This window comes from Pleurodeles waltl, chromosome 9, assembly GCF_031143425.1.
Source record: "Pleurodeles waltl isolate 20211129_DDA chromosome 9, aPleWal1.hap1.20221129, whole genome shotgun sequence".
NCBI lineage: Eukaryota > Metazoa > Chordata > Amphibia > Caudata > Salamandridae > Pleurodeles > Pleurodeles waltl.
Window position 1 is genome coordinate 792,069,037 of NC_090448.1, and position 25,383 is coordinate 792,094,419.

Sequence of the window (25,383 nt, forward strand, 5' to 3'; positions counted from 1 at the left end):
TTACTATTACAGAAATGCTACTTCTAGAAAGTGCGCATTTCTCTGTGCTTATGACTCTGGTGTTTTGCAGCTTGACTCCAATCCACGTCTGGGCAGAGTGACAGTTGGGGCTTTGTGCATACTTTTCAGACAGCCTGTACACAGGGAGGGTGGAGGTGTCACAGAGGTGCATCTGCATACTGAATAGTCTTCCTGGGCTGAGAGAAGGGAGAGGCGGGGCACCCCTACATTTGTAAAGGCTGTGCCCTGGCCTCACACAATAGTGTTGTTTACCCCTAACTGATGTTTGGAACCTGTGCTGGAGGAGAGAGGGGGCACTCCCAGAACCAATTGTAACTGGCTGGAACCTCCTCTCCCCCACCATTGTAAAACACTGTAAGGACTGAGTATTAGTACAGGGGAGTTTTCCCCACAATTTGGAGACTCCTTGAAACATCTTGGAACTGGACACAGAAATGCTGGAAGGACTCACCAGGGACCGCCATGGATTGCTGCTGCTGTGCTGACCTGTGACCTGCTTGGTCACTTTAAAGGACTTGCCACTTGCTGCATCCTCGTTGTGCTGGCGTGTTGCTGGGCCACTCCATCTGTGGGCCTTTTCCCCTGAACTCTGCTCCCCAGGGCAGGGTGCCGTGGCCCCTGACCCCTGTAACCTTGTGAAGCACGAGGAGTGCTTCATCCCGTGACAAAAACGAGTGCTTTTTAAAGCGCGTCACCCTTCATTCCTCAAAGCGCTTTGGGGGCGCTCCTTCATGCCCAAAGACACCGCCGCGACCCAGGCTTCTCCAAAAGAATAAAGCGCTTTTGGGAAGGGCTTTGGTGATAGTGAGGAAACATCCACCACAGCCTGGACGGGCTGTTTGTTGTGAGCACGAGGACGCACTGCTCTTTGTGCCCCCGGGGAACTAAAAAGCCGAAGATCGAAGACTTTTCGAGTAAATGTGCTCCTAGCAGTGCCCCCGGGGCAAAGATCGCTCCGAGGAGTGCACCCGGGGCACCAGAAGGCCCTTACCGGGCCTGGACGAGATGGGCAGGAGAGAAGGAAGCCTCTCCTGTCCCCACCGAGCCCAGGACAACTCTCGGCTCCACAACAATTGCTGGCCCCAGGTGGGGCCCGCCCTTTAAACGGAGAAGGTGCGTCGCACCCCCACTCCTCCAGCCACTCTTCCCTGACCGTGGCCCCCCTCATGAGGGCTGGTGGAGGCCCGGGGGGCCCCAGTGATCGCAGGCCCTAGGTTGGGCCCGCCCTAAAACTGGAGGGGGTGCATAGCGCCCCCCTCCTTTTATCAAAAGTATTCGCCGACTTTGGCCCCCCTGAGTGAGGGCTGGTGGAGGCCCAGGGGGCCCCCAGCAATCGCGGGCCCAAGGAACGGCCCATCGGGAGTGTAGCGGGCCACCCCCTCTACCCCAGAGTTCTAAGGAGGCCCCTGCGTTGCACAGAGGAGCACTGGGGGGCCCTTCTTCATTCCTTGGCACTGGAGGTGGCTCATCAGAAAAGCAGGTACCACTACAAGACAATATATATGGCCTAAGTTCTTTTTAGAGACTTCAGTAGTTTATATGTTGCCTACCTGTTCTATGATCTTTCATAGAACAGGTAGGCAACATATAAACCACTGCATGTTATGCCCATAAAATGTTCCTTTTATGGGCATAACATGCTAATATGTTTTTTATGACTTGCTATACATTTTATAATGTTCCTAATATGGGCAATTATGATATTCTTATGACAAGTGATTTGGTGTAATAACATGTTTCCTGACTACTGGTTATGTTGCAGAATACTGAGTAACCTGTGCGTTATATGTGAGTACTGCTAGTTTGCAGAGTAACTAATGTGTAACGTTCTGACAACTGCTAAGGTAGCAGGATACTACTGATGTGTGATGTTTGGTCTAATAATTGTGTTGTGTACAATACAGTATATTTTTAAATAACTTGGTGTTGTGTTTCCTTTGTGGTGGGGACAGTGCGTCACGTGTGTTGTGTGTGTTGTGCAAACGCTTTATACATTGCCTCTGGGATAGGCCTGACTGCTCGTGCCAAGCTACCAAGGGGGTGAGCAGGGGTTATCTTGGACGTGTAACTCCAAGTGGGTGGGTTGCATACCCTAGCCAACCAGAAACCCCATTTCTAACAAGCTCTTTCTGCAGCTGAACCAGGCTGATGAAAGAAAACTGATAATTCAACCGATTGCTTCAGATAAAAAGTGGAAAGCACTTTTGGAAGAAATTTTGGGTTGGTACGAAGGACAACCCTATCCTTGTATTTGGAAAAAAGTTTCCTCTAAGGTTAACGCCTGAAGCTCCCTCACAGGTCTTAGTGAAATGATTGCTATCAAAGAAGCTATCTTCCAAGAAAGAAACAACAGTGGACAATTATGTAAAGGTTCATATAGGGGGCCTATAAGTCTGGTGAGTACAATATTAAGATTCCACATTGGTGATGGAGGCACCCTATGTGGGATTACTCTCTTAAGACCTTCCATAAATGCTTTAATAACTGGAATTTTTAATAATGATAAATTTCTGTTTTGTAGATACGCTGCTACTGTTGCAAGGTGTGATTGTATTGAAGTATATGGTAGCCCACAAGTTTGTAAATAGAGCAAATAATGGTTTGAATAGTTACATTAAACTAATCAATTTGTTTGTTTTGACAATACATAACAAAACTTTTCCATTTAGTGGCGTAGCATGCTGTGGATTTGGGTTTGTGTGCTTCCTTAAGAATGGTCATGCTTTCTGGAGGTAATTGTTTAAGTATCCAAACTCTATGACCTCAGGAGCCAAACTGCAAGGTTGAGTTCTTTGGGATTTGGGTGCCTGATTTCTCCATGGTTCTGAGTGAGAGGTTCTAGGCATGGGGGAAGCTTCTCTTGTGGAACTACTGAAAGTTCGAGTAGTGTTCTGTACCATGGCTGGCGAGCTGTATTGCTACATGCACTACGTGCAAGTGCACTACGTGCAAGGAGAAAAGTGGTGCAGGGTAAGAACAATGAAATATACTATGGACCATTGGCCTCTGCTTCCATTTTACATTGGTTCACGACTCCATTTTGTCGAGTCTGGTTCTGTACTTAAAGCACTGTTCTGTGTTTTTCCACAAGCTTCTGCAAGCTGCACGGTGGGGTGTTTTTCTGCTCAACTTCGCTCCATCTGCCTGATACGAAGGGCGCTATTTACATTCCACGAGCTATCAGTTAGGACAACAGGGGGATGCGCCTGTACTCAAGGAGGAATACAAGCTTCACCTTGGAGCCCTCTTCTGGGAACCTGGCCCGTTCCGAGGAGACGTCTCGAAGGGTGAACAAGGTACGGCCGATTGCACAATTTGTAAAGGAGGGGGTCTTTTTCTAGAAAAGACTCCTGGGCGTTAGTAAATACTATAAAGGTCAGGAGCCTTGATGGACTGGTTTAGGAACTCTCTTCTGGGTTGGACGCAACGCCAGGAGGACTGATTGTCCCAAAGGAGACTCCCTGTGCCAGTCGATTTGGGTTCCCCGGCTTTGTGTGCGGCGGAGGGATGCAGAATCTCTTTTCGGTGAAGCCTTTCAATTTATAAGCATTGAAGCATACTGTGTGTGCGTGTGTTATATGCACTTATTCTTGCAGTTATTTTTGTGTTATTTTTCATGATATCACAGAGTGTTTATATTCTCACAGTTATTCTCATGTTATTTTTCATAATATGTTAGTGTGGTCAGTTTTGCTATATGAGAACTTACCCCTTAAATAAACTTGATTATTCTACTTACTAAGGTGTTTGAGAGTGATTGTTTCAAATTGTGCCCTAAACTATCCTGAAGTGCATGGTTCTGTTATTCTGAGGAGTGAAGCAACACACGAGCCCAAGTAGGAGCCAATTGAATGAGGTTGAGAGAGGACTGTCTGAGTTTCCTCACCACAAAGGGAAGGCGAGGGAGAGGTGGAAAAGCGTATGCAAATATCCCTGACCAAATCATTCATAGAGCATTGCCCTTGGAGAGAGGGTGTGGGAGCCTAGTGGCGAAGTTTGGGCATTTTGAGTTGTTTGCTGTTGCGGACAGATCTATCTGTGGAAACCCCCGCCGATGGAAGTATTTTTGTAGAACTTGAGGGTGGTGCTCCCATTTGTGGACTTGTTGCCACATCATGCAAAGAGATCTGCAAGATCATTGCCTGTCCCTAAGATCTGTTCTGTTAACAATTGAATGCAAAGGCGAATCAACCAATGCCAGATTGTCTGAGCTCGCCAACAACAACTGTAGACAGTGCTCCCCTGCCCCCCCATCCCCCGTTTCGGCAAATAAAACATGGCTGTTGTATTGTCTGTCCGGACTAGAACAGTCTTACCTTGCAGATGAATCAGAAATGCTTTGAGTGCTAGATGAATGGCTTGAAGCTCCAATTAATTTATGTATAAAGCTTGATGTTTGATGTCCCACAATCTCTATATTGAGAGATTTTGTAGATGAGCACCTCAACCTGTCAGTGATGCGTTGGCTGTGAGTGTGATCTGGGGAACAGGGTCTAGAAACGGCCGCCCTTTTGTCAGATTTGGTGTGTTCCACCATTGCAGACAAGTGCATGCAGCTGTCTACCAACACTAGATAGTGTAAATGACCCTAAGCTTGAGACTATTGAGTCGCCAGAGACTATTGAGTTGCCAGACAGTCCTGCAGCGGACACATGTGTAGGAGTGCATATGGCACTATTGCAGTATACAATGCCATCGTTCCTAGAATTCTCTGAACTGTTCGTACTGCAATGTGCTGATTGCGAGGGTACTTGACTCAACAGAGTTGTTATTTTCTGAATCCTGCTTGGGTTGGGGTAGGCAAACCTAAGTAAGTGTTTAGAACACCCCCTAGATAGGGCTGTATCTGAGATGGTTGGAGGTGGGATTTTTGTATGTTGATGATAAATCCTAACTGGTGAAAGAGATGAATGGTTGTCTGTTTTTCTTTAGAAGACACTGGTGAAGTGAACTGTATTTGTTAAGCCAATCGTCCAGATATGGTAAGACATGAATGCTTTGTCTGCGTAGATGCTCTGCGACTACTGCGAGGCATTTTGTGAAGACATGAATTGCAGTTGCACTCCAAATGGGAGTACTTTGAACTGGTATGACAAATCTGAGATTTGATCTGTGTTCTGGATGTATTGACATGTGGAAATAAGAATCCTTTAGATCTAGAGCATACATGAAGTCTCCTTGTTGTAACAGAGGTATTACATCTTGTAGAGTGACCATATGAAAGCGTTCTGACGGGATGTAATGATTTAGTGGCCTGAGATCTAGAATTGGGTGAAGTGAGACATCTTTTTTGGGAATGCGAAAATACAGAGAATATACTCCCATTCCTTGTTGATGATTGGGAACTAACTCTTTTGTATCTTTTTGAAGGAAAGCCTGTACTTCTTGATTTAACAGTTGTAAATGTTCCAGAGAGAGTTTGTGCTTTCTGGGTGGTATGTTTGGGAGTGTGGTAATGAGCTCCGGACAATAACCATGTTGGATAATATCTAACACCCACTGGTCTGTTATGCTTTGCGAATTGGGAAAAAATTGTTGGTGACGTCCTCCAACAGGTGTTGTGTGATCGAGAGGAATGAGAAGAGAGTCAGTGCTTAAAAGTGGAAGGGGTGGCACCTGTAGAGGCATCTCTTCCACGACCATTGGAATTGTTTCCCCAATATGATCCTCTGTAAAACCCTTTAGAAGGGGATGGTGAGTGTTAGTGCCTGAAAAAGGTAGAGGATTCTGATGTTGTTTGCCTATTGCCTTGTTTGAAGGCAGGTTTGCTGAAGGAGCTTCGGTTACCAGGAGTTTGACGGGCCCCCACAGACTTTGCAACATCAGCGTCTTTTTTCATTTTTTCTAGTGCTTGTTCTACCTCTGGACCAAAAATGTGTCCCTGATCAAAAGGGGAGTTGAGAAGTGATTGTTGCACCTCAGGTTTAAACCCTGATATACTCAACCATGCATGACGTCGGAACAAAACACTGGTGTCTATCCCACTGGCAGCTGTATCTGCCACATCTAATAGAGTTATTAGATATTAACTTGTCCTCCTGTACAAGTTGTTGTGCTTTCTTTTTAAACTCTTCTGGGAGATGTTGAATAATATCTTCCATCTCGTCCCAGTGGGCTCTATCATATCTTGCCAACAGTCCTTGTGTATAGTCAATTCTCTAGTGGTTGGCTGCTTGAACCCCCACCCTTTTGCCTGATGCATTGATAAGCTTAGACTTCTTGTCTGGAGGAGGTGCATCCCCAGAAGTCTGAGACTTAGCTTGTTTACGAGCATTGGAAACTACCAGAGAATCTGGAAAAAATTGTTCTCTAATGTAAACAGGATCTGAAGGGGTTAGTTTATATTTTTTATTAACCCTATGTGTAATTATTCGACTGTGGACAGAGTCATTAAAAGTTTTGCCTGCATGCAGTGTCATACCCTTTATCATGGGCAGGAATTGCAATGCCCTATTGGTGGGAGAAATGGTTTAAAAAAGGAAGTCATCTTCTATAGGGTCCATATGTACTGGGACCTGGTGATATGCAGCGGCCCTAGCTACCAACTTCTTTGAAGGATGAGGTGTCATCTAGTGGAGATGGTTTCGCTGGGTATAAATTGGAATCTGTATCCCCTGGTGGGCCAATGTCATACATGTCCCAAAGGTCTAATGGTGGCTTTTGTGTCATCCTCCCTCCCCTGATCTTCTATATAAGATTGTGAAGATTCTAATGAAGTTCCCTCTACTAAATTTCTGCTTCTGAGTGTGATTGGTGTGCTGAAGGGGGTGGAGGGGAGGGTGGTAAAGGTAGAGGTATTGGACTTATGACTTAAGTCCTTTTTCTTTTTCTTCTGAGGAGGTGGATGTATGTCAATAGCTTCCTCAAATGAAGTCTGGTGTTTAGAGTGAGATGGTTTTTGCAACAATCGGGCCACTATTTGGTTGAATAAGGAAAGTATTTTCTTTTGGATCGAGCCAGTTTATGGCCGGAGTCTTTAGGCTTAGCCTTTGGTGCCGAGCCAGACGGTGGGGCATCCTTGGAAACTGTTTGGTGCAGACCATGGCCTGTTGGCAGTAGTGGTCCGGTAGCCTTATTTTCAGTCAAAGCTGAATGTTTCTTTGTGGGTGTGATATGGGCATTTGAACTCACTGCGTGCTGTGCCAATGGTACCTCTTGTGTCTGCACAGTGGTTTCAGTTTCAGACTCGGATCCCGAATATGAAATGGATAAGGCCTCCTCTTCCAACACAGAAGCCTCATGAAACTCTTCCTGAGGCTCGATGTCCTGGAGAACGAAGATATCTGGTGTCTCCTCGAGTTCTTTTCACTGCAATTCTTTTCGATGTATCTGACGATCCCGCAGTGTTTTCTTTGATCGCAACGATCAACAGGCCTCACAGTTCTACTTGTTGTGATTGGGTGATAAACAAAGGTTACACACCAAGTGCAAGTCTGATAGGGGATATTAGGTGTGACACCTGGGACAAAAAGTAAAAGGTGTCTGTTCCAACAGCAGAAAATGTATTTTTGGTACCGTAAGTAGGAAGAAAAAAAAGAGGCACGACCAGGCAAGGTGTGGTTTGCATCCCAAGTTTGCAGTATATGAACTAAACATGAGCGTAAACTATACAGACGAGTGTGGGATTCTAGGTTAATGCAAAGGGAGCCCAAAACAGTCTCAAACTGAAGCACCGAGGAACATGTCCGATCCTGATGGCGGAAAGAACACAATCTAACAATGGAGATGATGCCCATGTGCTGTATCACCAAGAGCAGGGGTCACTTTACCTTGTGACTTTGACATCGTCTTCAAAGAAAAACAACTTGTACACATCCGGACCCAACACTAGATGGCAGAAGTATGCAGAGCATGTGTATCTACAGCCACAAGAGCTATTGAACATAATGTTCATTAAACAAAGGTTAACAACGACTTACGCAGCCAATCTTAGGGAGTTAAGGAAAGTACTGTGCACTGATCAGAACCGCGCCAGCAGGTCATTCCAGGCAGCGCTGGGGAGGCCGGGTGCATGGGTGCAGTGAGGTGTTGGGTGCCCAATGGCTTCCTATGGGAGTTTGGTCCTAGTGAAGACACGCTGCAGGTTCTGGCTAGGAAGCCAGTCAGGGACAACAGGCAGGTAGGTAGTATGTTTGGGGTGCTCCGGGACATAGGTGCATCTTTGATCCGCTTCTCCTGTGCCCAGGGGCGACGGATGCAGGGGTGTCCTTATGCATTGGATTTTCACGTCCACGAGCACTCACAGTCAGGAAGTCCTGTATACTGAGGCTGCAGGCATTGTGGGGGAGTTCGGCAGGGGTGGACCCAGGGTGGACTCGAGCTCCTCGGAGCCAGGGGATGTCGTTGGCACCAATGACCCACCTCGGCTGGGGTCAGGGGTCACGAGTGCAGTGGATGCTGGAGCTGTTGGATTTTCGCTCTCCCACAAGCCTGAGGGAGAGGCGCCTGAATCCAGAGGCTGCAAGTGTCTCTGGAGAGTCCAAGATGGGTGACACCACTCTGGACTCAGTCTCTGAGCGGCTGGGACCCCGCGTTGGCACCGTCGGTTGCATTCACCTCGGGTCGTGGACGTCGGGTGCAGTGGTCACTTTTGATGTCGGGTTTCTGGGGTTCAGCAGCTGCAGAGTCTTTTGTTTGGAGTTTCTTCTTGTAAGACAAGTCCGCTGCCCACAGGAACTCAAGTCTTTATTGAAGGATTTTTGAAAGTCATTAGGCAGGCTGGACGGGCTGGGTCCAGGTCAGCTGCTTCTTCTTTTGCTCTTCTCTGGGTGCAAATCGTCTTTGTCTGGGTCTTCTTAGGTTGTCGAAATCTGAGTTCTGGGGTTCAGGGGTAACACCTAAATATTCAATTTAGGGGTGTTACAGGAAGTGGCAGGCAGTAGCCAATGGGCTGACCACCTTTAGGGTGACTACACCCTTCTTATGACCACTTCCGCTGGGAAGTGGGCATAATCCTAACCCTAGTGGCCTAATTCCTTCCTAGCAAGATGGAGGAATTTTAAACGTAGTATCCACTTCAGCTGATCCACCTTAGGAGTGGGATTGGCATGGAGTGGGCACTCCTCTTAATTTAACTATTTTTCCTGCCTGTGCTACTGCCAAAAGTGGGGTCAGGACAGGGGTGTTGGTCATCTCTGTCATCTGGAGAGACCTGGGTCGCATTACAAAGGTGTCAAGACCTTTGAAGCTCCCTGCCCTGGAATGTCCATCCTGCCTGGGAGACGAGGTCACATCTCTGCCAAGTGCAGGCTTTTGTCTCAGGCCCACAAGAGCGCTAGGTCTCACCACTGGGGGCCAGGAATACGTCTGTGGTGGCTGAACTGGTCAGGATGAGCAAGTCAACACACTAATAGTTGGTAGGTTATCAGAGGGCACCTCTAAGGTGCCCTCTGTGTGCATTTTTTAATAAATCCATCACCCGGGTCGGTGAGGGTTCATTATTCTGAGATGTTTTATACCAAACATCCCAGATTTCAGGGAAGCCATAATGTAGCTGGGGAACTCGTAATGACAAGTGCGCAGCACACGCATTTAAAATGGCTTCCCTGTACACTTACTATGTCTGAGAATCAACAAATACAATGCAGGGGCATATCCGCTCAGGCAGATATCCCCTCAAATGTAATAAAATGCATCCTACCGTAGGGCTGTAAGGCCTGCTAGAGGGGTGACTTACATTTATTACATGCATTGTTTAGGGAACATGGTACACAGGCTTTGTAACATGTTGTGTTTTCAATTTTTGGAGCACATTGTCACACAGTCTGCATAAGGTTGGTGCTGAGTCCCTCAGAGTGGCACATGTTGTCCTGCAGCTCTGAGGGTCCCTCTGCAGTATCCATGCCCTAGGTACCAGGGGTACCATTTACTCTGGACTTATAGGTAGCTGAAGGGCCTGGTCACCTGGCGACCAAGTGACAAGTTGTCTTGTTTTGGGAAGGAACACTGGCACCGGGGATCTAGTTAGCGGGAACCCAATGCACTTCAGTTGAAGTTGTATCTAAAAACCAGGCACAAAGTGTGGGGGGGTTCTGCAACCAGAACCCAGCTCCCTACAATCATACATTCCTTCTGTATCAATAAGACTTTGGGGTGGACATTTAGATGCCTTTCTGGGAGACACATGATCACACAGTATTGGCAATGGAATTCTATATACCAATATTAAAGTGATTATGGAGGACTTTGGTGTTTGTCTCTGTAAAGTTGGTTTCATCAAAAGAGCCATTATCAACAGTGTTATTGGCGTTGTTGAACTGCCTTATAGATTGTTCTAGGTGGAGTTTGGAGATTGTGCGAGGTGAAGTTGTTGCTGAACCAGTCATTGATGGTGTTGTTGACAAAGCTTCAATGCATAGTGCCCCAGAAGTCGTCAACAACGATGAACGGATTTTGTCGATGGCAAAGTTTTTAACACTTTTTGTTTTAGAAAAGGCTTCTCACAAATCATTTTTTGTAGGTGTGCATGGCTCAGAGGATGCCTTTTGAGTGACATTGATGTTTGTTTTTCAATCAGCATGACTACCTCAGAAGTCAGATCAACATCTCTGGTGGATATCATATGAACTGTTCTTGACAGGTCACCAGAAGTTGGGCATTTTACTTCTGATGTTGACTTTGTAGAGTGCTCATAGTGTCATTACCTCCTTTTTTTATTTTCTTGAGGTCTATGAGGTACCTTTCTATGCCTATTCAGATGTATTATAAGTATTTCCTGATTTAGACTTTTGGAGCCATAATAAAACATACCCTCTCTAACCTTGCTGTTTTTTTTTTTGAAAATGTTCAACAGGTTTTGTAATCCTTTCCCTTGCGGTAAGGATATAAATAATATATGCAGTCTTTGTGAGGATCCTTATAATGAAGCCTCTTCCTGCCACAGGCTCCAGATGGTCTGAAGAGACGTCTTTGGGAGGATTCAGACATATTCAGGTCAAGAAAATTCTAGAGATGATGGATATTCTGTCAGAAGTGAAGAAATATTCAGAAATAGCCAGTCTGTGATTGACTGAACAGAGCTTAGGCAACACCCTTAACATATGATGTAAGGATGACATCTGAGCTATGGTGGCATGCGTGGGGAAGTGTGAATGCTGTGCTGTATTCCGACTGGTTGAAGGTTTGAATTTTTGAAATTATGTGGATAGGCTAAGTTTGTGACCATGTTGAAGTTTAACACTGCACTGTTCTCTGTGATTACCATGGGTCTTCCAGTCCAACAATGGGAACGATTCAAGCATGTGAAACCATTAAGGATCAAATACTGGATAACATGATTTTTCACCATTCTTTCCACAGACTTTTAATTTTTTTTTCTCCCAGAAACTGTAAAATATTTCTACAGATTTTCAAGTCTATTCCAACACATATCTACTTCCTCTAATCAGAAATGTATGCTTTTTGACAGCAGTCTAGACTAACAATGGGCCCATCTTAACAGCTTAAAGGGGTAGATCCACTGTTTAATAAAATAGATTTAAGTTGTCTATCACCTTTTAATGGATTTCAGAAGCCCACTTTCCAGTTACCCGTGCACTAAATTTAAAGATTCCAGGGGCACTGGGAAACATATGCAAACCATTTTTTATATATTTCAGCACATGGCACCTCTTCTTGACTGCGCATGCTTATTGGCACTCAGATCTCTCTTGACTTTCTCTTAGTCACTGCTACCTATCTTGGGCTGAGCAAGCTCCATAGCTAATGATGTAGGCTAATCCTTAACATTTTTTCAGACTGCATTTGCTAATAGCTCAAAACGTTCATTTATTTGCCACTTCATCTGCACTGCAACTTCATGACAACCCATCAACCTCACTATCCATGTCTTCTGAGATGCATCTGTGTGGTAACTCACCAATTTCACTCAAGGCTTGACATTTCTTCAGGGCAGGGGTATAAACAGTGGATGGGGGACAGCTGCATTGGTAGGATCCCTGTGTGTTGGTACACAGTCCACTGACGCAATTTGACTTATCCAGACATTCATCTACATCTGCAGCAAGGGAAAAAACAAGAGGTGAACAAAACAATTAAAATGACAAGGAATTGCACCATCAGTGAGGGCTCCTCACTTGCCCAAAACATGAGCCCATGGGCAACAGTGTCTCCCTGACTCTGTACCCCCTTATTAGACTGCATCTTTGATTTAACACTTGAAGTGTACATTGTTTGTAAGACTATATATCACCATCCAACTACCATGCAAAGGTGCCTACCATTTTATGCAGGACACTCAATTTCTTTTCAGAGTTTACATAGTCTCAGTAAGTATCTCCAGACTTCATTGAGAACACCTCACACTCTCTGGGAATACTGACAACTTGAACCTCATAGTAAGAGCACCCCCTGGCCCAGGCCCCTTATAAAAACACCTTCAATTCTTGCACCTCAGTTAGAGTATGCCCATTTATTTTCTGGACATCTGTAAGAGTGTTGTGCCCAGTCTGTCACCAATACTGACAGCATCTTGCGATATCCCACCTTCAATGAGAACATGTTAGTCATGGGAGAGAACATCTAGAACATCTTACTCTCAGTGACAGCTTCTCCTGGCCTCTTACCATCATCCACTTTGGATCCTACGTTGACAAATCAATTTTTCAAGTCATTGCACCTTGATCCAAGCACTATTATTTCTATTCTGCCAGGTACTTTGTTCTTTTACTCACGCACTTGACCATTGACCAGAATAACGTGGCATGATATAAGAAAATACAGAAGATATTTTGCATGACCACAGTGGAAAGTAGGGGGTTAAGGAAACCTATTTCTGAGTTTATTTTAGTGCAACTTCACAGGAAACTCAGAACTGCTGGATTAAGGGAATGTCTGCTCTACTTGTTCTTGACAAAGGGCCTTGGTCAAATGACTCCTTTGAGAGAGCTATGCCCAATCAAAGTCAATGTGTAAACTGGCCAAAGCTCAGTTGTACAGTTGTCTAACAAAAAATCACCAACACAAATATTGGCGACGAAAACATTGCTAAAAAAATATTGATAACACACCTATCAATTTTATATACTTTGTATGTAATGGAAAACAATAAACTGCAATACTGTTAAATAATGGTACATGTATCAAATTTTAACTATTATACACCAAACATCTTATAATGGTGACATCGCTTTTTTTTTTTAATTTAAAAAAAAAAAAAAAAAAAAAATGATAACATACAGACATAAAATAAAAATAAATATTTTAAAATATTTGCAAGAAATAAACATATTTTTAAAAATATATTATTTAAACATAAAAACTAAAAACATTTATTGCAGCACCAAACATTAGATATTAAATATTTTAAAATTGTAAGTAAAAAACAAAAATATAATAAAACAATTGTAAAAAAATGAAATAAAATATGAAATACATTAAACTAACTCTTACAATTAAAACAAAAAAATCACTCCAATACAACTTAAAAAATGTAACTAAATACATTTGGAAGGGTAAAATTCACTACTTTCACTCTAACCTGACCAATGATAGGGAATGTGTTGGTCTTTGAAGGGGTTAGATTTACTATTCCCAAGCCACCGTAAGGAAGAGTAGGCAAAGTTTTGGACTTAGATTTACTATTTCCATTCCACCACAGGCAAAAGTAGGGAAAGTGGTGGAGCTTGGAAGGGTTAGATTTATTATTACCACTCCAGCGCAAGCAAAGGTAGAGAAAGTGATGGACTTTGGAGGTGTTACATTTACTCTTCTCACTCAAATGTAAGTAACAGTAGGACTTTGGTGGGGTCAGATTAACTATTCCTTTACCACTGCAGTAGTCAAAGTGTTGAGCTCTGTAGGGGTCCAACTTACTATTCCTACTCTAACTTGAGACACAGTAGGGAATGCGTTGGACTGTGGGGGGGTTATTTACTATCCCCATTCCACCCTGAGCAACAGTAGGGAAGGTGTTGGAATTTGGGGGGTCAGGGGTCCGACTTACTTTTCCAAATGCAACCAGATCAATAGTAAAGAAAGTGTTGGTCCCTTGAAAGGATTAGATTTATTATTTCCACTCTGACGTAATCAACAGAAGGGAAAGTGTAGGATTTTATTTGAAAATATTTTTAAATTATTTTTAAGCAAATATTATTCAAATTATTAAAAACATTTAAGTAAATAACACAATTATTCAACCAATACAAGGATTACCATACTTTTAAAATAATCCATAAAATACTACAGAAAAGATTTACATAATTAATTAACTAAATAACAAATTGAAATGTATATTAAATGATAACAAATAATAAAATAAATATTTAAAATACTTCCCACCTTTTCCACTAGAAACCCTACAACCTGCCAAAAAATGGCATACAATTAAAAAAACTTAACATGTATTACCAAATAAAAAAAATAAGAAAAACACAAAACAATTGATAAACATAATTAACACAAAAATATTAATAGCTTATAAACACTAAAACTAATAAACAGCATTATGTACAACTACATTTAAAAAAACAATAAGAAAACCTAAAAAAATAACATTCTTACCTTGCATATCCTGTCCCACTATATTCTTGACTTCACAATATTTTTGACACTGTATTTGTGTCTGAATACCCCATTGTGCATGTATTCCATGGGACTATAATATTAAATCAAAGGTAGGTAACAGCACCATGGAGCCCACATCTCACTTAGAAGGGCTATGTCTAATCAAAAGTGGGCACTAGTGCCACTGCATAAGTCTACCAGAGGACGAGTATGTCTGAGCAAAAGTGGGAAATGGCATAATTGTGCAGATGTCTCTTGGGAAGGTTATGTCTAATTGAGTATGGGCAACAGTACCAGATTTTATGCCTCACCATGGAGCGCTGCATCTAATAAAAAATGGACAATTGTCCAATTGTGCACATCTCCCCTGGGAGGACTATGTCAAAATAAAAGTGAACAGTAGCACCGTTCATGCATCTGCTAGGAAAGGATCAAGATGATTCCACGCACATGATATTCAGATACGAGGCCCTAAAAGTCTGCAGGCCATCCATACAAGAAGAGTGGGGATATTTCAACAAAAAAATTTCTATGAAGTTAACTGCACCACATCAGGTGACAATTTTTGTTTTGGAAATATAAAAAGTGATAAGTGGAATATTTGAATTAATCTCAGCCACTGGCTATTACTATGTGCTGCTTGCTATTCCATTGGTGCCTTTGCTCACTGCTTTTTCTTTTAGTGGATTTGACACACTAATAACAGGTCTCCTGCTGTAATCCAGCTTCACGCACCCCTGACTTACCTACACATTCCAGCAGATTGCCGTCATAGTAAAAACCCTGCTTGCAGTAACACTCATAACCGGGCTGAGTGTTAACACATTTTCCTTCCTTGCAGATCTCTTCTCCAAAAAGGATGCATTCATCAATGTCTGCAAGATAATAAGTAATCCATGAGTAACCACGAGCAGAGGACTGGGCGGCTAAGTAGAGGTCCAAACAAAAAAAAAGCCAAAGAAAAAGGGTCAGTAAGGGTGAGTTTGGAGACGAAGTAATGTAGACGAGTGGTTGAAAGGGAAGACCATAAATGAGACTAGATCAAGATGAGGGAGAAACACCAGAGTATTGGAGAAACACCAATTAACAAGCGTTTGCAAAACCGATAATTTTGGCTTTAAAACAATGTTGTATGGTAAAATGAAGCATTACAAGTAAAAAGCACGGGAATTAATATATGTTTGTGTAAAAGCAAAGAATTGTAAAATGATATTAGTGTAGATAAAAGGTCATTTGAAATTCACACTATCAAGCCAGGCCTAAAAATCCATGCAGGTTAATGACTGCCCTCCTCCCATATGTGCTGCTGCCAGAAAAAACACATAAATTATCTTGTAATCTAAGACACTTTAATTGCATTACAATGTCATGTATGTGCCCATTAAACTTCAAATGAGGGAGCTGGATAAATACATGAACGTCAACTGACAAAAATGCCAGGGGCAGCAGAAGAGACATCACACGCCATGCATTCACGTACACATGCTTACACATATACACACACATTCACACATACACACACTCGTTCTCACATAAAGACTCTCTCACGTAAGCATGCATACAACATATGTTTAAAAGCATTTTTTACTTACCTTAGCTGCCAGGAAGGGTCGTATTCCAGCTAACCGTACTCCATTCTCTATTACACTAATAGTGAACTGTATATTATTCACTATTAGTTTAATAAAACACTGACAATAGACATGGAAAGTAGAGCCGTTGCCCATAAGGACGTTCTTACCATATGTTCCTGGAACTGATTTTGCCACCTTTGAGGCCAAGGGTCGCAAAAATAATGCCAGGGGTCACAAGGGGCAAACCAGGGGTCGCAGCTGCGACCCCCTACATGATGTCCATGGATAAATAAACAAAATGATCAAATCTATGTGGAGGGTAAACACTTTTTAGTGGAAGCACACACCTGCCAAACCAAAACATGAACTCCTGGCTCCCAACATGTGGGCGGTGCCAAAACCCCGCTGTACTAATGATCACATAATTGTCTAGCAACAGTTGAGTTGTCAAACCAAACTATAAACAGCAGAGAAAAGTTTGCACATCTCTGTAAAATGGACAGGGTGACACACAAAAGGGATTTTGGTGTCTCTCTAGCATCAAGCTTCACCGAAGTTCCCAGCATTAGGTATCACTTCCATGCTCTTTCCTATAGCTCTTTCTTGTAATCACCCTTATCATTCTCCATACACCAGTCATTGACACACTTGCCCAAAACAATGTACATCATCTCTTTCGATTAGAGCCTCAACACACCCCGCCCCTAAACCTATCCTGCGTGTCACCATTATATCTGTTGTTCTTATTCCTAAATGTGGTGTTCAACACTGGGTCCTGCCCCATACTACTGCAGTGTGCTGCCTTTTCCTCTTAAGTGATTCTACTATCTTTTGTGTATTTCTACATCGACATACTGCACTTATTTATTTAAGGGCAACTATCACACTTACATGGCTTCTATCCTCATATTTTGTATTTATTTTGTCTTAATACTACCATTATCTCTGTGACCTATGTATACTGGGTTCAGGAGCAGTGAATATCGGAGCCTAATTTCTATTTTGCAGAAAATGCTTCATAAAATCAAATGGTGAAGAAAATACTGAGGTGAACAAAGAGCCTTGCTTTTATTCAGAGAGGATGGATATTTTAGGAATCTTACCATCTAATGAAACCCTTATCCTTTATAGCTGCTCTTACCCCTGTGTGCAGGCATCCCATAGTTTATTATATTGTCTTCAAGGATGAAGCCTTTTCCGTCCGGACACAAGGAGACAAACTCGGCTGAAAGAGTAAAACCACGATGTTAGTCATACAAGACATAGAGGGTGAGGGAAAAAACTTCTGTGTGAGCATGTGTAGGCTCATACTGGATCCAAGATGCTAATTTTTCTCACTAACAAAAACAATTTAAAAAGCATAAAACATCCTCAGTGACTGAAATATGGATAAAAAAGCAATAATAAATCAGGACTATTTGGTGTTTACTTATTGAACAGGGCATGTGGAGTCCATTCCATGGCCAGGTAGTTTTGAGTGCACACAAAGTTAGAGCAACAAAACTGGAACATTTACTGTACTGATTATGGGGGTCATTCTGACCTCGGCGGTAAAATGCGCTTACCGCCGGTCAGAAGACCGCCATAACACCGCCGCGGTCGCAGTAAACCGCCACGGTCATTCTGACCCGCAACTGGCAAACCGCCAAAAACCCGACAAACAACAAAAGTCAGCCACACCAACGGCCAGCGAAAAACTGGCGATGACCAAACCTCCACCGTCACGCCAACAGAAATACGCCCATGCTATTCCGACCCACAAATCCCCGCAGCGGTCTTTCAACCGCGGTATTCCATTGGCAGTACACACCGCCGCGCTCAAAATAAACACACCTTTACAAAACACAGCCACATTGGACAATTCAAAATACACACACCTGAGACACATACACACACACCACTCCCACACACCCATTACAATATAAAACACACACCCACATCACCCACAAACCCTTACGACCACAATTGCGACTGAAGGCCAGAGAGAGACAGCACAGAATAGAGTACACCATCACACAGAGGCAAATCACAACATCACCCACACAATATCCACGCACAAAACACCATACACCACCACACTCACCACACTCTACAACACATACACCACCCCTCACCTCATCCACAACACCCCATGGCACCCCAAAGACACCCCAGGTTTTGTGACGCAGAAATCAGGGTCATGGTGGAGGAAATATTTCGGGAAGAGCCCCAGCTCTTCAGGACACAGGTGCAGCACACCACCATTGCCAGGAAGATGGAGCTATGGCAAAGAATAGTGGACAGGGTCAACGCTGTTGGACAGCATCCACGAAATCGGGACGACATCAGGAAGCGGTGGAACGACCTACGGGGGAAGGTGCGTTCCATGGTATCAAGGCACAACATCGCGGTGCAGAAGACTGGCGGCGGACCCCCACCTACTCCCCCAGAATTTACAGCATGGGAGGAGCAAGTCTTGCACATCCTGCATCCTGAGGGCCTCGCAGGAGTAGCTGGAGGAATGGACTCTGGTAAGTCAAATCTTCACTACTTCATTCCCCCCACCACACCTGCATGCCAAATCATACCCCCCCCACCCCCATCACACATCCTCCTTGCTAATGTCTCACCATCACAACCCACCCATCCCAACACCAAGCCCTGCATACGACCACAAACCATGGACACCCATCACCTAAGCATGCCCACTGCACATACCCATCTCCCCCACAAGCCACCATCACAACAGCCCCCACAAGGGAATGCCAGCACTGGGGTCCACGGCCACCCACCCATTGCACACTATGGCACACACAGAAGCAATAACCATACTCTTATACCCCTGCAGGACCCGAACGCCACCACACCGCCCAGGAGGGTCCAGAAATGTCCATCCCACCCCCAGAAGAGGCCCCCAGTGATGACAGCAGCTCTGTCTCCCTGGACCCAGATGACCAGCCCGGCCCATCGGGGACCTCGGGACAGTCGGTTCCCCTCACACAGCCACAGGCCACAGCAGACCTAGCCCCCTCTGGGTACACCAGCACAGCTCCCACCCAGCGGGCCCATGCCTCTGTCTCCAGGACACGTCAATCAGCGGTGTGTCCACCACTACAGGGCACCCAGGTTGACCCACCACCCCAACAACAGCAGGGACCTGGGGGCAGTGGTAGTGGGCACACGGTCCAGGGGACAGAGGCCCAGGGAAACTGGGGAACTGGGAGGGCTGCTGTGCAACAGGGGGGGGACAGGCCCAGGGAACCCACTCTCCACGAGGCCCTCTCCTCCATCATGGGAGCATACCACCGCTCCCAGGAGACGATGGCTACGGTACTGGCCAGGTTCCAGGAGATCCAGGTACTGCAGGAGGAACAGTACATGGGGTTCAGGGAAGAACTCCGAGCCATTAGTTCCGCAATGGGGACCATCGTCGTGGCTCTTAACCAGATTGTCACCACATTGCAGGACCATGTGGCACCAAAAAGGGCCCCTGTCACTAGCATGGACCAGGAATAGCCTACCACCTCCGCCGGCGCTAGTGGACAGGAGGCCCCCACACAACAACAGGCCACCAGAACCCCACCTCCTGCAGAAGAAGAACCACCCCGCAAGCGGTACCTGAGATCTAGGAAGAAGACAGAGTAGGATGCCAAGATTCCCGCCAGCAAAGGATACCCCCTGATGTCATCCCACTGTCCCACATTGTCACCCTGTCCAACCTCGAACTGCCCCTGCTCCATCCTTCCACAGGCATATGGACAATTCACCTGTGAGACTGAAAAGCTGGACTCTGCCATGGACATTACTCCACCATCACCCATCACCGATTTTCAAGCATGTCCCTAAATTTAGCACTTAAATAAAATCACTTATTGCACTAAAATTATCTTGAGTCTGCTTGTATTTTGAACAAATGTATTAGACATAACGGTGCCAAAATGTTCAGTTACATTGTGATGACAACATACCACTGTCACACAGCTGTAGTCCATGGGCAAACAAAGCAGAGGTCACGCAGTGGGGCCCACATCTCTGAAAACGGAAGGGAAAGTCACAACTCAGTTAACATAAACTGGGGGGAAACTAAGACAGTAGAGAGGCAGGAGACTGTAAATACATGTAAAATGGCGGTGTTGATTCGTACCTGTGTGTTATTGAAAATACTGTTGTATCACTGTGTCCCTGTTGTCTGTGTCGTCCCCGTCGTCTTCCTCCTCTTCACTCTCCACAGGCTCCACAGCTGCCACAACACCACCCTCTGGACCATCCTCCTGCAGGAAAGGCACCTGGCGTCGCAAAGCCAGGTTGTGAAGCATACAGCAGGCCACGATGATCTGGCACACCTTCTTCGGTGAGTACATTAGGGATCCACCTGTCATATGCATGCACCTAAACCTGGCTTTCAGGAGGCCGACGGTCCGCTCGATCACCCTCCTAGTCCGCCCATGGGCCTCATTGTACCGTTCCTCTGCCCTGGTCCGGGGATTCCTCACTGGGGTCAGTAGCCACGACAGGTTGTGGTAACCAGCGTCACCAATTAGCCACACACGGTGTCTCTGTAGCTGTTCCATCACATAAGGGATGCTGCTATTTCGCATGATGTACGCGTCATGCACTGACCCAGGGAACTTGGCATTTACATGGGAGATGTACTGGTCAGCCAATCAGACCACCTGGACATTCATAGAATGATAACTTTTTCTGTTCCTGTACACCTGTTCACTTTCACTGGGGGGAACCAAAGCCACATGGGTCCCATCAATGGCACCAATGATGTTGGGAATATGTCCAAGGGCATAGAAATCACCCTTCACTGTAGCCAAATCGCCCACCTCAGGGAAAATGATGTAGCTCCGCATGTATTTCATCAGGGCAGACAACACTCTGGACAAAACCTTAGAAAACATAGGCTGAGACATCCCTGATGAAATGGCCACTGTTGTTTGGAATGATCCACTTGCCAAAAAATGGAGTACTGACAGAACCTGCAGCAGAGTGGGAATCCCTGTGGGTTGGCGAATGGGTGACATCAGGTCTGGCTCCAGCTGGGCACACAGTTCCTGTATAGTGGCTCGGTCAAGTCTGTATGTCAGTATGACATGTCTTTCTTCCATTGTCGACAGGTCCACCAGCGGTCTGTACACAGGAACATTCCTCCATCTCCTCGCAAGTCCCAGCAGACGGTGCCTAGGAAGGACAACATGGAGCACAGAGTCAAGCAAACCACAGGTACGTTCCCACAGCTTGCACAGTACACGATTCGCTATGCATTGAATGGCTTGTATGAGTGGCAATGCAAGGCCTAGGCCTGTGTGACACAGTAGAAATTAAGCTATGTGGGCCCTTGAAATGGCGGCTGCCTGACCTGTGAAGTGTGACAATGGGATGTGAGGTCAATGCGCTGGCGTGGCACACCGTGGCAGTAGGCGGTCGAAGACCGCGGTGCAAAGCTGCATTGGTTAACATAGAACTCTATGGGTTTCAGGAGCCAATGACGAAGTGCGCCGGCGGTCGCGGTACGCACGCCGCGGGCGTGACCGCCATTTTCTCTCAGCTTAATCACTCGAGACCTGATCATCCACAGGAGAGGACCTATACTGCAAGTGCTGCTGTGACCTCGGTCTGGAAGAGGCAATGGCTGCTGTGACTGGGGAAAGGGCCCCTGCCTTCACTTCTGAAGAATTGGAGAAACTCGTGGATGGGGTCCTCCCCCAGTATGCGCTACTCTACGGTCCTCCAGACCAACATGTTAGTACACTGGGACCATGCTTTGTGGGCAATGCCTGGGTTGAGTGGGGTGAATGAACGAAGGTGCGGAGGGGAGCGTATGAGGCATGCATCAAACGACAGATGAGAGCATGTGCCACATGGCAAGGGTGGGGATGGGGGGACACTCACATCGAGCATGCAGAAAATGTTGATATTTTGTTTTCTCTCCCTGTACGTGTCACATAGGTCAGCGCCCATCAGAAAGTCGACATTTGGCGTGCCATCGCCAAGGACGTCCGGACCCTGGGGGTCCACAACAGACGGGGCACCCACTGCCGCAAGAGGTGGGAGGACATCCGCTGCGGGAGCAGAAAGACCGCGGAGGCTCTGCTGGGGATGGCCTCCCAACGTAGGAGGGGTGCCACTCGTCTATTGACCCCCCTGATGTCTCGGATCCTGGCGGTGGCCTACCCAGATTTGGATGGGCGCGTGAGGACATCACAGCAGACACAAGGGGGTGAGTACAAGCACATTCTGCTATCTTAGCGCGCAGTGGCGGTGTCTGGGTGGGGGAGGAGGGATGTGGGTATCCCTAGGCCAGGGCGATTTCTGTAGGTTAGTCCCCTCCGTAAGGCATGGCCCTGTGCCCCCGCCCTCCACCTCTGTAGGGTGCCAAGTACAGCTATCCATGGCCTTGTGTCACCTATGTGTGCAGATGTCGTCCATTGGCTTGTAGGCCAAGTCTCACTGATTGAGTAGTGTACCCCAAGTGCGCGACGTAGTGCAGGGGGCTTCTGTGTCTGTCCTCTCCGCCAACTGTGTTGCCAATGCATGCACTCAACATGTCTTTATTTCTCCCCCCCCCTTTTTTTGTCTGCTCTTCCTGTTCATGTGTGCATTAACATCATCTGGCAGAGGAGAAGTGGCATTGGAGCACGAGGGAGCTGCATCTCACATGGCCCCGGAGGGCCATGCAACGGACTCTGATTTCACCAGTGAGACGGAGGGCGAGGGGGGCTCCATAACGGGGACACGTGGAGACATCAGCGACACCGACACATCCTCGGAAGGGAGCTCCCTTGTGGTGGCGGCAACATCCGTGCCCACCGCAACAACAGGTACAGCCGCCACCCAGCGCACCAGCTCCGCCCTCCAAGCAGCCCCTCAGCGTTCGCCCCGTGCCCGCTCGCATACCAAGGGGGGCATCTCCTTCGCCCCAGGCACCTCAGGCCCTGCCCCAGTTACCCCTGCTGCCCTCAGTGAGGAGGTCATTGACCTCCTCCGGACTCTCATTGTTGGGCAGTCTACCCTTTTGAATGCCATCCAGGGGGTGGAATGGGAGGTGCATCGGAGCAATGCATACCTGGAGGGCATTCATTCGGGTCAGGCTGCCCATCAGCGATCGTTCAACGCTCTGGCCTCAGCACTGACGGCAGCCATTGTCCCTGTCTCCTGCCTCCCTCCTCCAACTCCCTCCACCCAGTCCCACTCCCCTGTTCCTCTGCCTAACCAGACACACCTACAGACCAGCCTGCACACACCTCAACACCCAAGGTCACCTCATCCAAACATAAGCACCACACATCCCACAAGCATTCACACAAGCAACATCCACATGCAGACATACCAACAGCCACTGCCTCCTCTGTGTCCCCCTCCTCCTCGTCTCCCTCCTCCCTCCCTGTGACGTCTCCACTCACTCTTGCATGCACCACTTCATCAGCCACTACGTCCATCACCAGCACACCCACCAGAACACTCCGCACACGTGCAGTCACCACCCCCACTGCCATTTACACGTCCCGTGTCCTCTCCCAGTGTGTCTGTCACCCCCTCTTCCAAACCACACAAACGCAGGCAGCCACCCACCCAACAGCCATCCACCTCACGACAGCCTCCGTTACAAGCACCTGCACCCAACGACAGCACACTTGACTCTCCTACAACCACATCCTCTTCCTCCACTCCCATACCCACTGCACCTACCCTTCCCATTGCTCCTAAAAAGTCCGGCAGCAGGCGAGCTGCCCAGGAGGGCCCCACCAGACCCATTCCGGGGGTGAAGGAGGACACCCACGGGCACGGGACACCAGCACAGGAGGGCCCCGCAAGCGAGAAGTCGGATGGCGAGTGAACACCATATATTGGCCAGATCTGGTGCCCTGGAGACACATGTGAAGAACCGCTGAACAGGGTCCTTCAAGACAAGCACCGCTGAACAGGGCCCTTCAAGACAAGCACCGCTGAACAGGGCACTGGCGTCTCAAGAACCGCTGAACGGGGCCCTTCAAGACAAGCACCGCTGAACAGGGCACCGCCGTCTCAAGAACCGCTGAACAGGGCCCTTCAAGACAAGCACCGCTGAACAGGGCCCTTCAAGACAAGCACCGCTGAACAGGGCACCGCCGTCTCAAGAACCGCGGAACAGGGCCCTTCAAGACAAGCACCGCTGAACAGGGCCCTTCAAGACAAGCACCGCTGAACAGGGCACCGCCGTCTCAAGAACCGCTGAACAGGGCCCTTCAAGACAAGCACCGCTGAACAGGGCACCGCCGTCTCAAGAACCGCTGAACAGGGCCCTTCAAGACAAGCACCGCTGAACAGGGCACCGCCGTCTCAAGAACCGCTGAACAGGGCCCTTCAAGACAAGCACCGCTGAACAGGGCACCGCCGTCTCAAGAACCGCTGAACAGGGCCCTTCCTCTCAAGCACCGCTCCGCTGGGCACTTCCTCTCAAGCACCGCTCCGCTGGGCCCTTCAACTCAAGCACCGCTCCGCTCAGCCCTTCCTCTCAAGCACCGCTCCGCTGGGCACCGCCGTCTCTGCACTGCTCCGCTGGGCCCTTCCTCTCAAGCACCGCTCCGCTGGGCCCTTCAACTCAAGCACCGCTCCGCTGGGCACTTCCTCTCAAGCACCGCTCCGCTGGGCACTGCCGTCTCTGCACCGCTCCGCTGGGCCCTTCAACTCAAGCACCGCTCTGCTGGGCACCGCCGTCTCTGCACCGCTCCGCTGGGCCCTTCCTCTCAAGCACCGCTCCACTGGGCACCGCCGTCTCTGCACCGCTCCGCTGGGCCCTTCCTCTCAAGCACCGCTCCGCTGGGCCCTTCAACTCAAGTACCGCTCCGCTGGGCACTTCAACTCAAGCACCGCTCCGCTGGGCACTTCCTCTCAAGCACCGCTCCGCTGGGCAACGCCGTCTCTGCACCGCTCCGCTGGGCCCTTCCTCTCAAGCACCGCTCCGCTGGGCCCTTCAACTCAAGCACCGCTCCGCTGGGCACTTCAACTCAAGCACCGCTCAGCTGGGCACTTCCTCTCAAGCACCGCTCCGCTGGGCACCTCCGTCTCTGCACCGCTCCGCTGGGCCCTTCCTCTCAAGCACCGCTCCGCTGGGCACTTCCTCTCAAGCACCGCTCCGCTGGGCACCGCCGTCTCTGCACCGCTCCGCTGGGCCCTTCAACTCAAGCACCGCTGACACATTGGCAGAAGGGGCAGGCCCGGATCCGTGGCACCAAGACTCCTCCAGTACCGCTGGAGTCTGTCATCCACTTGTGAGACTGTGGCTTTGCACTCCCCAGGATGGCACAGTGGGCAAACCACC

General features: G+C 47.3%; 1 protein-coding gene across 3 annotated transcripts in view; it reads right to left on the bottom strand.

The window, feature by feature from the left end:
* LTBP3 (latent transforming growth factor beta binding protein 3) overlaps positions 1 to 25,383 on the bottom strand; it is a 336,564-nt gene that overhangs the window by 80,843 nt on the left and 230,338 nt on the right. For all 3 annotated transcript variants that reach the window (XM_069208015.1, XM_069208017.1, XM_069208016.1), the window contains 3 exons: positions 17,239 to 17,322; positions 15,270 to 15,398; positions 11,879 to 12,016 (listed from right to left, as the gene is read on the bottom strand). In XM_069208015.1, coding sequence (XP_069064116.1) covers positions 11,879 to 12,016; positions 15,270 to 15,398; positions 17,239 to 17,322 — 351 coding nt within the window. The remainder of the gene's footprint in view (positions 1 to 11,878; positions 12,017 to 15,269; positions 15,399 to 17,238; positions 17,323 to 25,383) is intronic.